At 40.0% G+C, this 13,868-nt stretch overlaps 1 protein-coding gene across 1 annotated transcript in view; it reads right to left on the bottom strand.

Moving 5' to 3' along the window:
• NYAP2 (neuronal tyrosine-phosphorylated phosphoinositide-3-kinase adaptor 2) overlaps nt 1–13,868 on the bottom strand; it is a 277,315-nt gene that overhangs the window by 27,563 nt on the left and 235,884 nt on the right. Inside the window, exon 5 of the mRNA XM_012642508.1 lies at nt 11,976–12,185. Coding sequence (XP_012497962.1) covers nt 11,976–12,185 — 210 coding nt within the window. The remainder of the gene's footprint in view (nt 1–11,975; nt 12,186–13,868) is intronic.

The following is a 13,868-nucleotide window of genomic DNA, read 5'->3' as shown; positions in this document are numbered from 1 at the left end:
TAAATTTCACAATTTAGGTTAAATGTAATTTGAAATAACCTCAGAGTAAATTTTGTAATTATAACAGATTCTGTTTTCTTTAAACTTGTGTATTTAACTATTCATTTGCATACACAGGACCTTATACGCAATCATATGTTATTCTTTTCTCCCCACAAACCAGTTCAAACCTGCTGGGAGTTTGGCGGGAGCTAGTTCTTTCTTGCCCTTTCGGTAAACCCTAGGCCAAGTCACAGGACCTTTCTTTTCACTTCGATAATTAAAAATCCTTCGGTTTCTTTAAGTTACAAAGAATCTACATTCTTTGTTACTACCAAAGTTACTACATTAATCAAAATTTTGAACATTATTTTAAGGAAACATTTCTCCCCTGACCCAGTTTGGGCCCACCCCTGGCACACAGGCACACAGAGGAGATGGCCTCTGTCTTTGCCTCTCCCCCTCTTCTTCCTCCTCTGCCTCCAGTTGGTCCCCACACTGTCTGTTCTCACCAGGACAGGACCAGAATAGAGAAGGAGAGATGATGGGACAGGAAATGTTATTGACAGGCCTGGCGTGAGCTAGCGAGCCTCACTCTCTGGCTATAGCAGGTGTCTGACAGTGAAGCTCTCTCTCCTTAGAGTGTTCTCATGTGCCCTGAGAACTTCCATGACTGGCCACCTCTTGCCTGGAGACCTCATGGCTGTTTGCCCTCTTTCCTCGGTCACTGAGGTATCCTGTAGGGCACCTGAGCCACGTCCTGCAAGTCTTTCCTGCTGCCGGCAGTCCCAGGATCTTGGTCACCTCCACAGTTTTTCTCCGTGACAGAATCTGGTCCATGACAAGTAACACTTTACACACATCTTCCACCCACCATCAGCAGTCGGACAGTTACTTGCTAAGCAACTTTCCGTTCTGTGGTCACAGGCCATTCAGCTAACCTCCTGTACTTTCTTCCCACTGTGTCCCCCAAGCTATTAAAACAATATCAGGTTTTTCAAGTGGTCCCATTAAAACCTCTCTCACTTGACTTTCCACTGGAGCAGCAGTCCTCAACCGTTTTTGGCACCAGGGACCGTTTTCATGGAAGAATTTTTCCACAGACTGGGAAGGAGGGATGGTTTGGGGATGAGCCAAGCACATAACATGTATTGTGTACTTTATTTCTATTATTATTACATTGTAATATATAATGAAATAATTATACAACTCACCATAGGCTGGGGGCCCCTGCACTAGAGGAGACATTTCTTACCCCTCCTCCCGTGGGGATGGAGATTCATCACACACACACACACACACACACACAAAGTCTATCTACAATTCTAATACCTAGTCTCTGTCTCTCAGCCTCTAATCACTTTTCTAGGCTAGAAATGAGAGTTCAGTTAAGGACAACAATATTCATTTTGATCATCTCCTTTGCAAGTTCTGCTTATGGGGTCTAGCATTTTGCTTTGGAATGTGAGGGTAATTCTCATCCATTATTTTGTAATTAGCCTTTTGAATTCTATACTCTGTTTATTCACATTCAAACTCTATAAGGACTGGCTTTGACTATTTGAAATGGGCTAACTCACTCCCAGTTCTCCTTTTCTGTTTGTTTCTAAAAGCCACACTACCAGTATCAGGGGAAATACAAACAAAACTATTTCTCTGGTGAACACAAATTCTAGCCAGCAGAAGTCACAGTTTTCCACAGAGAAATAAAAGCAGGGCTAATGGGGATATAGCTTACAGTACCCTCCAAAGACTCTCCAAATGAGAGTTCTGTTATGTGTTTACTGCTAGAATTCGGAACGGGAGAGTTAAACTCTCAAGTGAGAAAACAGTGAGCAGAGCCACAAGCAGCAGGATCTGGCAAATGTTCCCCGAGGAAGCCACCAAGCACCCAATTGGAACTGGGAAGGAGAGCAAATGCGGAGAACCGTCTTCTTATGCACGAGCTGACTGTACCAAATGGCAGCCTGGAGGGCCGTAGACGCCGGAGCCCACAGCTGCCCGGAGCTGAAGTGGAGCCAAGCAGGAAGTCAGCCTCCCACCGCGAGTCCAAATTACAGCGAGCACCCCACTACCAGATTGGTTTGTTGTTCCTGTGGCATAATAAAAATGAATATGCTGGAGGAATCACAGTCCTTACCAACGCACAGGCCTTACACTGTACAAACAGGATGGTTAAGCACAAGACTTCGAAACGTGAGATGCTCAGGGAAAGGGTGGAACAGTGATTTTTCACTTTTTACTTTAACTTTTTCTTTGTCAATGAGCATGCTCTACTTATCTGTTATTATCCTACACTACTATGAAATAATAATAAAGCATTTTTATTTGGGGGAAAATAGCAAAATACAAACAGACTACGGTGTCCGTAGCAATTGTCCACTGTCATGCCACACCTGAACTTGGTGACTTACAAGGACACTCGTTTAGTTTTGCTCAAGAATCTATGGTCGGCTGGTGGTTTTTCCAGTCTTGGCCAGGCTCACGTGTGCATCTGCAGTGCACTGTGGGTCGAGTAGGTGGTTCTGCTGTCCTCACATGTCCGAGGGCTTTCCTCAGACGTGTCTCATCCTCCAACAGGGTAGCCCAGCTTTGTTCCATGTGGTGGTGGCGAGATTGGGAAAGAGCCACTGGATACAGTAATGCCACTCAAGACTCCGAATTGACAGACATTCTGTCTCTTTCTGTTGGTCCACGTAAGACACAGGCCAACACAGACTCAAGCAGTGGGAAGTAGACCTTACTTCTGGATAATGAACTATGGAAACAGAGCGCCAAGGGCACAGATACAGGGAGAGGAGAATAATCGAGATCACTATTGCAACCACAGCAACCCAAAGCAGCCAGGCCATAAGAAGAAATGGAAGAAAGAGAAGAGGATAGAGTTTGGAAATTACATAGATGTAGTAAAATGTTGAATATTAATCAGGTTTAAAAGTAGATATTCTTCACCCACACTTCCATGAGTGAGCTGCAGGGAACATTCTGTCCCTTTTTAATTTGCATGGTTCCTACTCCTCATGGTAGTATCAAATTTAATATCACATGTTACAAGAAGCCTGTTCGAATTACTTTCCCTTTAGCTGGAGAACAAATTATGTGACTGTGCTTGGTTTACTTACAACACCCAGCATTTCTCCCTCAAAACGTTTAGAAGCATCTGTTGCTTTATTTTTCTGCTTTCTCTGCTAAACTATGAGTCCAGGTTCTCCCGTATATTCTTGCCCCACCCCCCACCCCCAGCTCCTAGCCCCTGCACAGCCTAGAGTAGATACTAAATAAACTTTAGTTAGAAAATAAACAAAAAGAGAATTAATGACTGAATAAATAGAAATGAATGAATGTCCAGTTGGATATTAAAGAAAATGTGCATATTTGCAGTTATCAGCATTTTCTTGTGATTCACACTTCCTTGCCAACATGGTTTTAAATCCCACTCAATGCCTCCAAGAGGAATAGAAGCATTGTCAAAGATTAAGATTACTTTTTGATAACTGTGTATAATGCAGCAACCAAGTCTTACAGCCTGCCCCTGCCCCTTTCTCCAAATTCCATCTATAAATGCAGACTCAAGGACATCTAAACACGGCCATCACACTGGCCTAAAACCTTTGTTGAAAAATGCACAAATAAATACAATACAGGCTGTTGTACCTATATAGTCCCATAACCAGTGACACTATACATCGCTAAAGAAAAATCTTATATCATATTTGTAATGTGCTGATCTTTCCAAAGGAAACACTCAGTATCAGGCTTAGGAAAGAAACAAAGATCTTTCCAGTAAAATTGAAGGGGAACAGAATAAACTTTGGTCTACTAGCTTTTATAAGCCAGCTTTATATCAGACATTTCTATGCATTTTAAATTTGTAATCCTTATAATGACCTACACAGTGAGATTTGCTTTATCTTTTCTGTAAAAATGGAGAAAGTGGGTCACAGCAGTGTTCTGTAATTTCTTCCAATCATTGCCACCAAAATATTAATTTATTGGCATGGTTTACTTACATATATTTATTACGGTTTACCAAGACTCACTGACATAAGTACCATTCTGCAATTACCAGTCCTGCTGCCTGTTTCTGCACAGCTCTCCCGTTTTTCACTCCTCTAAACTTGTGTGCATGGTACTGTTCTTGGATGTAAAGGGCTAAATCATGCACGACTTAAGAGTTACTGCTATCAGGAGGTTTATCAGCAAAGTGAGCCAGTCATTCCAACATTATCAAGTACAGGAAATATGTTTTAGAAGTTTCAAAAGGAAAGCATCTTTCTTATAAATCAACTGATAAAAATCCAGTATTCAAAGACAATACTCTTGGATTCAACTGCAGTTCCATTCCTGAATTCCAGGTTTCTGTTGCTGCGGTAGATTTTCTTCAGAGATCTTCACTCTCGGGTCTTTGAATAATACCCTAACATCTTTGTGATCTCTCCAATCTTCAAAGGTGGTGACCAAAATATGAATTATAACTGCAGATATCTTATAAACCACAGTTTGGGCTATGTGACATGTTAAGTTGGAGCTGGAGCTCTCGCTGTCTCCTATAAAATAATCCATGACTTTCCTAGCTGTACCAACCTTGCTACCTCATTTCTCTGTGCAAATTCTGCTCAGTTCAGGGACCAGTTTGAATGCCACTTCTTATAGGAAATTTTCCTTCATTACCTGAGACCTGTGATTCTCTCCGCTCTGCAGCAAACATATCTGCAAAGGTGTCTGGCATTGTAATGATGACTAGTATTTATTTAAAATTCATTATATTTCAGACACTATGCTAAGTGTGTTACATTTGTTATTTCATTTAATTCTCACCTTTAATTCTCAATAGTACCTATGAGTTATGTACTATGATCATCCATATTTTATGAATGAAGCTCAGAGAGATGAAGGGACATGCCCAATGTCATCACTAATAAAAAACAGATTTAGGATTTAAATCCAGATTTGCAGGTTACCCAAACCTCAGTACTCAACCACTATATTATACTTTATGCATGCATTTATAAAACTTACTCTACAAATATGGTGTGCAAGAAATGGCATACTTCTTTGTTTTCTTTAAATAAAATTAAATCCACATCTGTTTTCACTTCTCTGAACTTGTGTGCACAGGACTCCTCTTCGATGTGAAGAGCTGAGTTCTTCATGGTGGTGGAAATGCTTCCCTTCAATGGGTCACAAAAAGTCCCAGAACTGTTCTGCAGAGTGGAATATATAATATGGTCCTCTGAGTCTTTAGCTCACACTAGTTATCACAAGGGAGTCTGTAGTCCAAGCACAGGAAGTCCCTTGAAATACATAATTCCATATTTTGGAGGTTGGAACCATGATGCATAAAGTTCAGCCTCACTGGTAGCCCCACGTAAACTCTATTCCACCCGTCTTCTCCCTCGGTCAGAGTTAGAGCCACTTTCCCAGGGTTCTGTGAAGGATTAGGCTGCTGGTTCTCACCATTCATGGAATTCTGGACCTCTCTGTTCCTCTTTCAGAGTTAAAACATTTCCCCTCCCTCCCTGACCATCAATGGCCACAAGTCTCTCACTCATCCCTGTTCCCGCCCCTAGCATTGCCTTCTCAAGGAGCTGAGCCTCCTGGAAAATAAAAGGAAGGAGGGCAAGTTGTCTGCTGGCACCTGCTGCTTTCACCTGAATGCAGCCTCTCTATGCTGAAGGATCAAATCCACACCTCTAGCTAATGATCACCCCTTCATTTTGCAAACCAGAACATGCAAATTTGTGACCTTCAGGTCTTACCTAGCGAAAAGAAGTGAATCACTCAACTCAGCTCAGTATTTTCTGAAAATTGAGCTATACTTAAAAATTGAAAGATTTCACACAATAGCAGTTAAATCTGGGAACCTTGGGTGAGCATTGCTTATGGCAGCATCAGCTGGCACTGGGTAGCTTCTGTCCCCTTGGGATGCCCCTGTGCTTTCCAGGTCACTTGCATTTCCATCATTCAGTCCTGAGGTTCATCAGTTTGCAATAGATTTTCCTTGTAATGGAAAAATATTTCTTCATATACATGCTTCTAACAAATGTGGAAATATAGAACTTCGAACAAAGGGGCTTCATGTTTCAAGAAAAGGTGGAAAAAAACATTTTCCTTTGGAGAAGTGATATACCTTTCCACATGCTTCATGCACAAGCAAAACATGTCTGTTTTGAAGGAGGTCATCTCTCCTGCTTCACTTGCTGATGTTACCTGTTTGTCCTGCAGGCATCTCAATTAGCATCTCATCTCAGACCTCTTCAGAACAGCAGAAACATAGAAGATGCAACAAATAGTAGCTGAGGTTTTTTAAAGAGAGTTGGCCCTTCCATTTATAGGGTTTTCATTCTTGTTTAGATTTAAATTTCACACCATTAACTCTGTGTGTCTGTGTACGTGAGAGTGTGCATACGTGTGTGTGTGTGATACCCTTTACTTATAAGCCAACGACTTCTGAGTTTGCATCCAAAAACTCTTCAGTCAGGCTGGTCTGGGAGGCCCAAGCCAGGAGAGGTATGTTTCTCCACCTTCTTCATCCCAGTGGAAAATTCTCTATCTTCCTACTCAATTAATAATCATAATAATTTTTAAGAAGATCTGATATAATCCTGATTTAAAACATGATGTCTCCCATTAATCCCTCCAGCATTTTTCAAGCCTACACTAATTTTTTGTTCTCGGAATGATTTTAAATGTATAAAAACAATAGATAATAATGAAAGTAATATTCAATACAAAGCTAATTTATGTTCAATAGTTCTATATCATAAAGAAGCATAGTAGATCTTTGAGTGGCAGAGATTGTATTTTACTTAGTCTATGGTGTGTGTGTGTTTGTATGTCCCCCAGAAACCATAACAGAATAGGATACAAGGTGCTTAAAAACTATCTATTAATTGATTCAGTGACTGAGATCTGAGTTTTTGTTAATAATGTGTTCACTTATATAATTTCCCCCACTTTTTCCCATTATTTTCGCAAGCACTTGGGTCCCAGTTCTCCACTGCCTTCAAGAATCGCCCTTGGGAGAATCTCTGATTTACTAAACAACAGTGACTTTAATAAAGTACCAGAACAACCAGTGGCAATGTTAATTAGAATTGAGATCTCCTGACACTTTTGCTTTACTTCATCAATTCTTCCATTCCTCAAAAGAGCTGTTAAGAACAACTATTTCAAGTGGCTAAACTACTTTTGGTAAAGCAACAGTCCGTGACTGGTACAAGTTTGTATGCATATGTGTGTGTTGGGGTGAAGATGGACAGACAGAGACAGACAGAGAGACACAGAGAAAGAGACAGAGAAAGAGAGACAGAGAGACATAGAGAGAGAGAGAAAGAGAAAGAGAGAGAAAGAGCGCACCAGAGGCAGAAAGTTGACAGAGGGAGAAAGGAGTTTATAAGTAGAATCTTCTTTCCTCTAGTGTTAGGTGTGGAGTTGAATATCTACGTAATTCAGAGAGAAGGGTTATAGATTACAGTTCTAGTATTTCTGTTAGGGGATTAGTAGTTCAGTGGCCCAGCAAGGACACAATAATGAGGAAGTGTAAAGAGAAGAAGAAGAAATAGTTAAAACTGACTCATTCTCTTCTGTTCCAAAATAGAAAGTCCAAAATTCCTTCTTCATATATTAACTTGCCTATTTTGGACTAAGACCATCTCAATGATAAATATTCTTCAAGTAGTGCATGGTTTGTTTAAAATAACGAAGATGAGTGAACTTCAGACACTCTATGTTACATACTTTTGCTAGTGGAACTATGGCATTTTCTAGTTCAAACTGGCATATTTTAGGTTCTTTCTCTTCAGAAAAATAAAAGCTAACAATGCAACAAAAATTTTTCCTTTTCTCCTTTTTATTCCTCAAAAGTGGTAGAAGGGTAGATTACAGGTGTAAGTAATAGTAACGCTCATTTGAGCTTCACTTTCACATAAGAAACTCTGACTTCGACTGACGTTATACATGTGACTGGACATTTGATCCTATATTTTGCATTTCTTTAAATACGGACACAAAATTTCGCTTTTGAAAACTTGACAGAAATCCTTTCTTCTTCCATATTTATTTACTTCCTTCATGATCCAAGATAAAGAGTATGAGGGATGATAAATATTTGTGTCATTTCTTCTGGTCAGTAGACAATTTCCTGCTCTACAAACAGAGCCGAAAGACTCAGGAGAGCAGATTTTAGATGCCATAAACCAAAAGAGAGGCTTCAGGATTTTGAAGCAGAGGACAGTGAAAGTATGGTATAAATTCAGTTTACACTCTAAATTTATTAGAAGATTCATGTCAGATTGTCAAAGACACTATAAGATATATATGAGGAGAAATTTGTATTAGGTGTTCAGTGAAAGTTTAATTGTGGACTAATTGTTTCATTTCTATGTATCTCACAGATTCTTCTTCCTGTGCCCACACTTCGAAATGTTTGGATTCCCCAGGGTCCCATCTCAGTTTCTTTTTCATCTCAGTTTCCACTCCAATGTCTTTAATGTCAGGCTCGAATCCCATAAAATCTTTTTAGTTCCAGACCTACAATTCCAACAGTCTACTGGCTGGTCAGTTGGATGTCCCAGAGCACATCTAACCTAACACAGTCAAAATTTAATTCCTGACTTTCCCTTCTCAACCTTGCTCTACACCTCATACTGTCTATCTCAGTAAATGATCCCTCAGTCACCCAAGCTCAAAGCCTTGCAGTCATCACTGGATCTTCCATGATGCAAACTGAATCACATTACCTCTATCTTCAAGAAAATGATGAAAAGATACCCACCACATAATGTTGACAACCTAACCATGATGTCGCAGATACTGTCCATTGCTTATGCAACATCATTCCCCTCTTATCTCTGGTAACAGATTGTCAATTCCATTTCCAGAGGGAAGACAGAGGCCCCATTGACTTAGGGGAAAGAAAGGCTCTCTACAAATCCATGGAAATCCCATTCTCCTTCACTCAGTGATTGGCCCAAAGAACATGTTTCCCAATTCTGACCAATTAGATGGAAGGGCAAGTCTTCTCAGCCATGATGCCCAGAACTGTGTAGTCAGCTCCTGATCATGAAAACAATTATCAAGAGCAGCAGGGGAGTTGTGAAGACAGAAAGTTCTTGGGTCATTGATGACATCCCTGAGCAGCTGCAAAACACCTGGAGCTGCCTACCTCCAGACTTGATGCTATGGGAGCCAAGGCCATTATTGCTTACGCTGCTGGTAATTTGTACTTTATAGCTAAAAACATTTCTAATTAGTAAGCAAAACCCTTCAGGTTTTTGCTATCTGGTCACCACCTACCTTTGTAGTTTCTTTAGTCAATCTTCCCCAACCCTTCACACCAAACATGCTTTGTTCCATCCTTTAGACTTTTAGGTTTTCATCCAGAAGGCAGGTTTCTTTCTTTATCTTCCTGATGACCAGCCCTTTATGTTTTGAGCTGTAGTTAAAGTGTTACCTCCTCAAGCAATTATATTTTATCCACCAAAAGCCCCTGTTATTTCTGCCAAAATCATACTCTCCCAGGAAGAAGTAATTGATTTCTCTTCTGCTATGGTTCAGATATGGTCTGTCCCCACCAACACTCATGTTGAAACTTGATCCTCAATGTGGTCATGTTGAGAGGTGGGGCGCAGTGGGAGATGTTTGGGTCATGGTGGTGGATCCCTCATGAATGGCTTGGTGCTGTTCTGGAGATAGTGATGAGAGTTGGTTGTTATAAAGCCAGGATGTCCATCTCAAATGTATCCATCTTCCCTCTGACCTTCCACCATGTTTTGACCCAGCTCAAAAGTCCTCACTTCATAGTGAGCAAATGACAGTGCCATGCTTCTTGAACTTCCCAGCCTGCAGAACTATAAGCTAAATAAACCTCTTTTCTTTATAAATTACCCAGCCTTCGGTACTCTGTTATAGTACCACAAAATGGACTAGGACGTCTTCTGTTTCACATGTTATTTCTATATAACACAAGTGATTTGGTGCATCAACTTGACTAGGTTAAGGGATGTCCAAATAGCTGGTAAAACATTATTTCTAGGTGTATCTGGGAGGGTGTTTCTGGAAGAGATTAGTATTTAAATCAGTAGGCTGAGTGAGTAAAGAAAATCACCCTCACCAATGTGAGTGGGCATTATCTAATCCTTTGAGGGCCTGAATGGAACAAAAAGGAGGAGGAAGGGCAAAGTCACTCTCTCTTCTTGAGCTGGAACATCCATCTTCTCCTGCACTTGGACATCAGCACTCTGGTTTTTGAAACTTTGGACTCAGATTAGGACTTACACCATTGGCTCCCCTGTCTTTGGCACCTTTGAGCTTGGACTAGCACTATAACACTGGCTTTTCTGGGGCTCCAATTTGCAGATAGCAGATCATGGGACTTCTAAGCCTCCACAATTATGTGAACCCACCCCTCATAAGAAAGATTTTTCTGTATGTCTATAAATATCCTATTGGTTGTATTTCTCTGGAGAACCCTGACTGCAACACACATTATACTGCAATTATCTATTTGTCTGCCTTGCACTAGACTTTGATCACCTAATTGCAAGGATATCCTATTCATCTTTGTACTCTCTGTTCATAGAACAATGGCTTTTACAAACTAGACACACAGGCAATACTTCTGGTTTTTACAAAATACATCTCTGGTCACAATAGGAGCATATATTGTTCACATATTTTGAAAGAAACTGGTATAAACTTACATAATTCCTTAGAAATTACTAAGAAGCCTCCAAATTAATCATAAGCCCCAAATAAATAGTGATGTCAACCTTTTTGGGAGGAGTGACTTCCCCCTGACACACACACACACACACAAACCTATTTGTTCTCTGTTTCTTTTTTTTTTTTTGACAAAATGCATAAATATTTTCCTCTCATATACCTATAGCAATTTATACTTTGCCATAAAAATACATTTTGAAATTTCTGCTAAATTTACATAATGTTCCTTTTGCCAGATTTTCACTCATGCTTTAAAATTTATTATGCACATGATATAGGCTATGGCTCCACCACCAAGGCTTTAAGTTACATGTGAAGTCTGGGGAAGCCATTGCTTTGCCCCTGCCTGGGGACTGTTCCAGGAATATCCCTCACCGAGTGCAGAGATCAGACATCCTGTTCCAATTTTAACTTGTACATGACTGAGAGACCACAGGCTAAATTCATGTAAATTGCTTTCTAAGATGAGTATCAGAGTTGAAAAGAACATTAAAGGGTTGATCTTTTCTTCAGAGCCCTAACATTCTTAAGAAATAGAAACCTGAAAACTATAGGAGGTTTTTTGATTATTTGTTGTCTATTTCAATTGACAGCTATCTGTGAGTCCAGCATGAAGATTCATCAGTTCAAAGCAAACACATACTGCTTTTTAAAAAAATTGATGTTTAATAATAGCTATCTATTAACCATTCCAAATTGCATTACAGATTTGAAGTTCAACTTATGAAATTTAAAGGTATATTAGATTAATATTTTTTATCTCTTTTAGTTTAGATTCGGAAACTTAGTACCATGCATAATGACCACTGTCTTCAGCTCACCACTTCAGATACCTCATAAAATCTACTTTCTCTACCGTCTTCAGATTATCTTTCTTACATTTCTGTCCTCAATTTTACTTTTGTTCATTTTTAACTAGTTTCCTAATTTTTTTTATGCAAAGGGGACATAAACTCTAAATCACCCAAACTTCATAAATTAAAATTGCTTTAGATGAGGCCTCTGAATGTTTTTGAAGAAATTTATTTGAGTTGTCAGGGATGCTGCCTTGCGTGACTCCAAAAAGCACCATTCACTTATCTATGATCTCTGTGAATAGTTGTATCCTGCAGTGGTACAATATACCGTTGTATTTCTTCATGTAACCTATGTGAAGGACTATTTATGTTGTTTCATTGAGTAGAAACAGAGATGATTCTAAGTGATAACTGCATGAGAGTAGTTTCTAGAGACAGGAGGGATTACTATCTAAAGGCCATCATCCTTCTTACCTGAACTGTGGTTTCCTGCCAACAAGGTGGGGCTCACAGAGCATCTTCCCAATCTACTGGTGACCACAGGTGGACCTGGTGTTCCATCCCATTCCTGAGCTTTGACAGGCTCTCTGGAGGAAGATGCCCCATGGTGGCCTCTCTCCTTGTTGTCCAACTTTGGTAATGGCTCCGTGCTGTGGCTTCGGACTTTCAGCTCCTCTGTTGATTCTGTGTATTAACCAAAACAACATTCTGTTAAATAAAAGTCAAGTTCATCCCAAATTACTTTAAAAAATTAAAGTGTGATTTTCTAAAATACTTTCAGTGTATTGTTGGAAACATAGGCTTATGTTGGACACTACACCATTTAAATATAAAAGGGACATAGATTCCACCAGGCCTTTTTTCCTAGGTGTATCGGTTAATAAAGCTGTGAAATACAGTTTTCTCTTTGGAAAAAGAGTACCTCAGTGAATCTTGAGTCTTCTTCGGTAACTCTTCCCTTATGCTCATCTTCAAGGAAATGTCTAACAGAGCACTTTATACTCCCTCTCTTTACTTTCTCATCTTTTACACTTCAACACCCACTGTGACACACTTTCAGCCAAACCACTCGACTCAAGCTGCTTTTTGCTAAGATCACGTAGTGCCTTTTAGCTGGAAAATCTGGAAGACATTTTTCAGCCACTAGACAACTCTTTGATTACTCACTTATTTGTATCTTCAATTCTCTTGGCTTCACTGATGGCCCACCTTCCTGTGTTGTGTTCCAGGTCTAACACCTTTTCTGTGTCATTTACACTTTCTCTTCCTCCACGCATCCCACACACACTGGTTGTCTCCAAGGCACTAGCTTAGCCACTGTTCTCTCGTTCTCTATGTGCTCTTCCTGTGATTTTATCCTCCAGGATTCAGCCAGCCATCATCTGATTGTTAGTAATTTCTAAATATTTTATCAGATGCCTGGGCCATTCTTCTTATCTTCAGATTCAATTATTCAACTGCCTGCTGGATGAGTCCATCTGGGAGCCCCAGGGGTAACACAAATTTAACATTTTAGATGCTGAACTGATGACACTTTTTACTAAACTACTGGTTCTTCCCATTCTGGCAACTATCCAAGCTAGAAGCTTGTCTCTTCCTTTCTTTCACTGCTACTCCCCAAATCCATCAGTCACGAGATTCTGCAGATTTTATTTCTGAATATCTTGCTCTCCCTCCTCTTACCCTTTGTATCATGTCTACTTCAACTGCTCTAGTTCAAGCTCTAATCATCTCCCTTGAATCATTGCAACTTGTCTCTGACTCTGTCCTTGACTCCCCAAAGTACAAGCTCCTTATAAGTGCCAAAGTGATCTGTTTAAAATGCAAATCTGATCATAATGTACCCCTGATTAAAATCTTCCCAGAAGCCTCCCTTTACCCCCAGAATAATATCTAAGCTTCTTAATATGACCTGTAAGAATCTCCACTACTTTGCTCTTCCCTTCTTCTCTAACTTTGTCACTCCCTGACAAACATTGTATTCAAGGAACGCCACTGAATTGGTTGTAGCTTCTTCCTCCCATCTCCATCCCCAACAATAACAAAGCTATTTTCTACAGCTACTACCTCCCCTGCTTTGAATATCCTTGTATATTGTCTTTGCTTAACTAACTCTACTCAGACCTGGTCACTCAATTTAAGTATCCTCTGAAGCATTCCCCACCCATATCACCACCCCTGCTGGGTTACTGTCATCTCTGCATGACACTGCCTTATATTGCTATGTATCTGCTCTCCCCCAAGAGACCCTGTGTTCTTGGAAGGCAGATACGGAGTTCTGGGAGTTTTTTGCATTTTTTAAATTTGGTGACTCCATCACCTAGCGTATTGCTTGATAGGAATTTAATTTTATTTCTTTACTTATGT

The sequence above is a fragment of the Propithecus coquereli genome, unplaced genomic scaffold (genome assembly GCF_000956105.1).
Source record: "Propithecus coquereli isolate 6110/MARCELLA unplaced genomic scaffold, Pcoq_1.0 Scaffold18, whole genome shotgun sequence".
In the NCBI taxonomy this organism is placed as follows: domain Eukaryota; kingdom Metazoa; phylum Chordata; class Mammalia; order Primates; family Indriidae; genus Propithecus; species Propithecus coquereli.
Note: the sequence above shows the minus strand (reverse complement) of the source record. Positions and strands in the feature narration are given on the sequence as shown.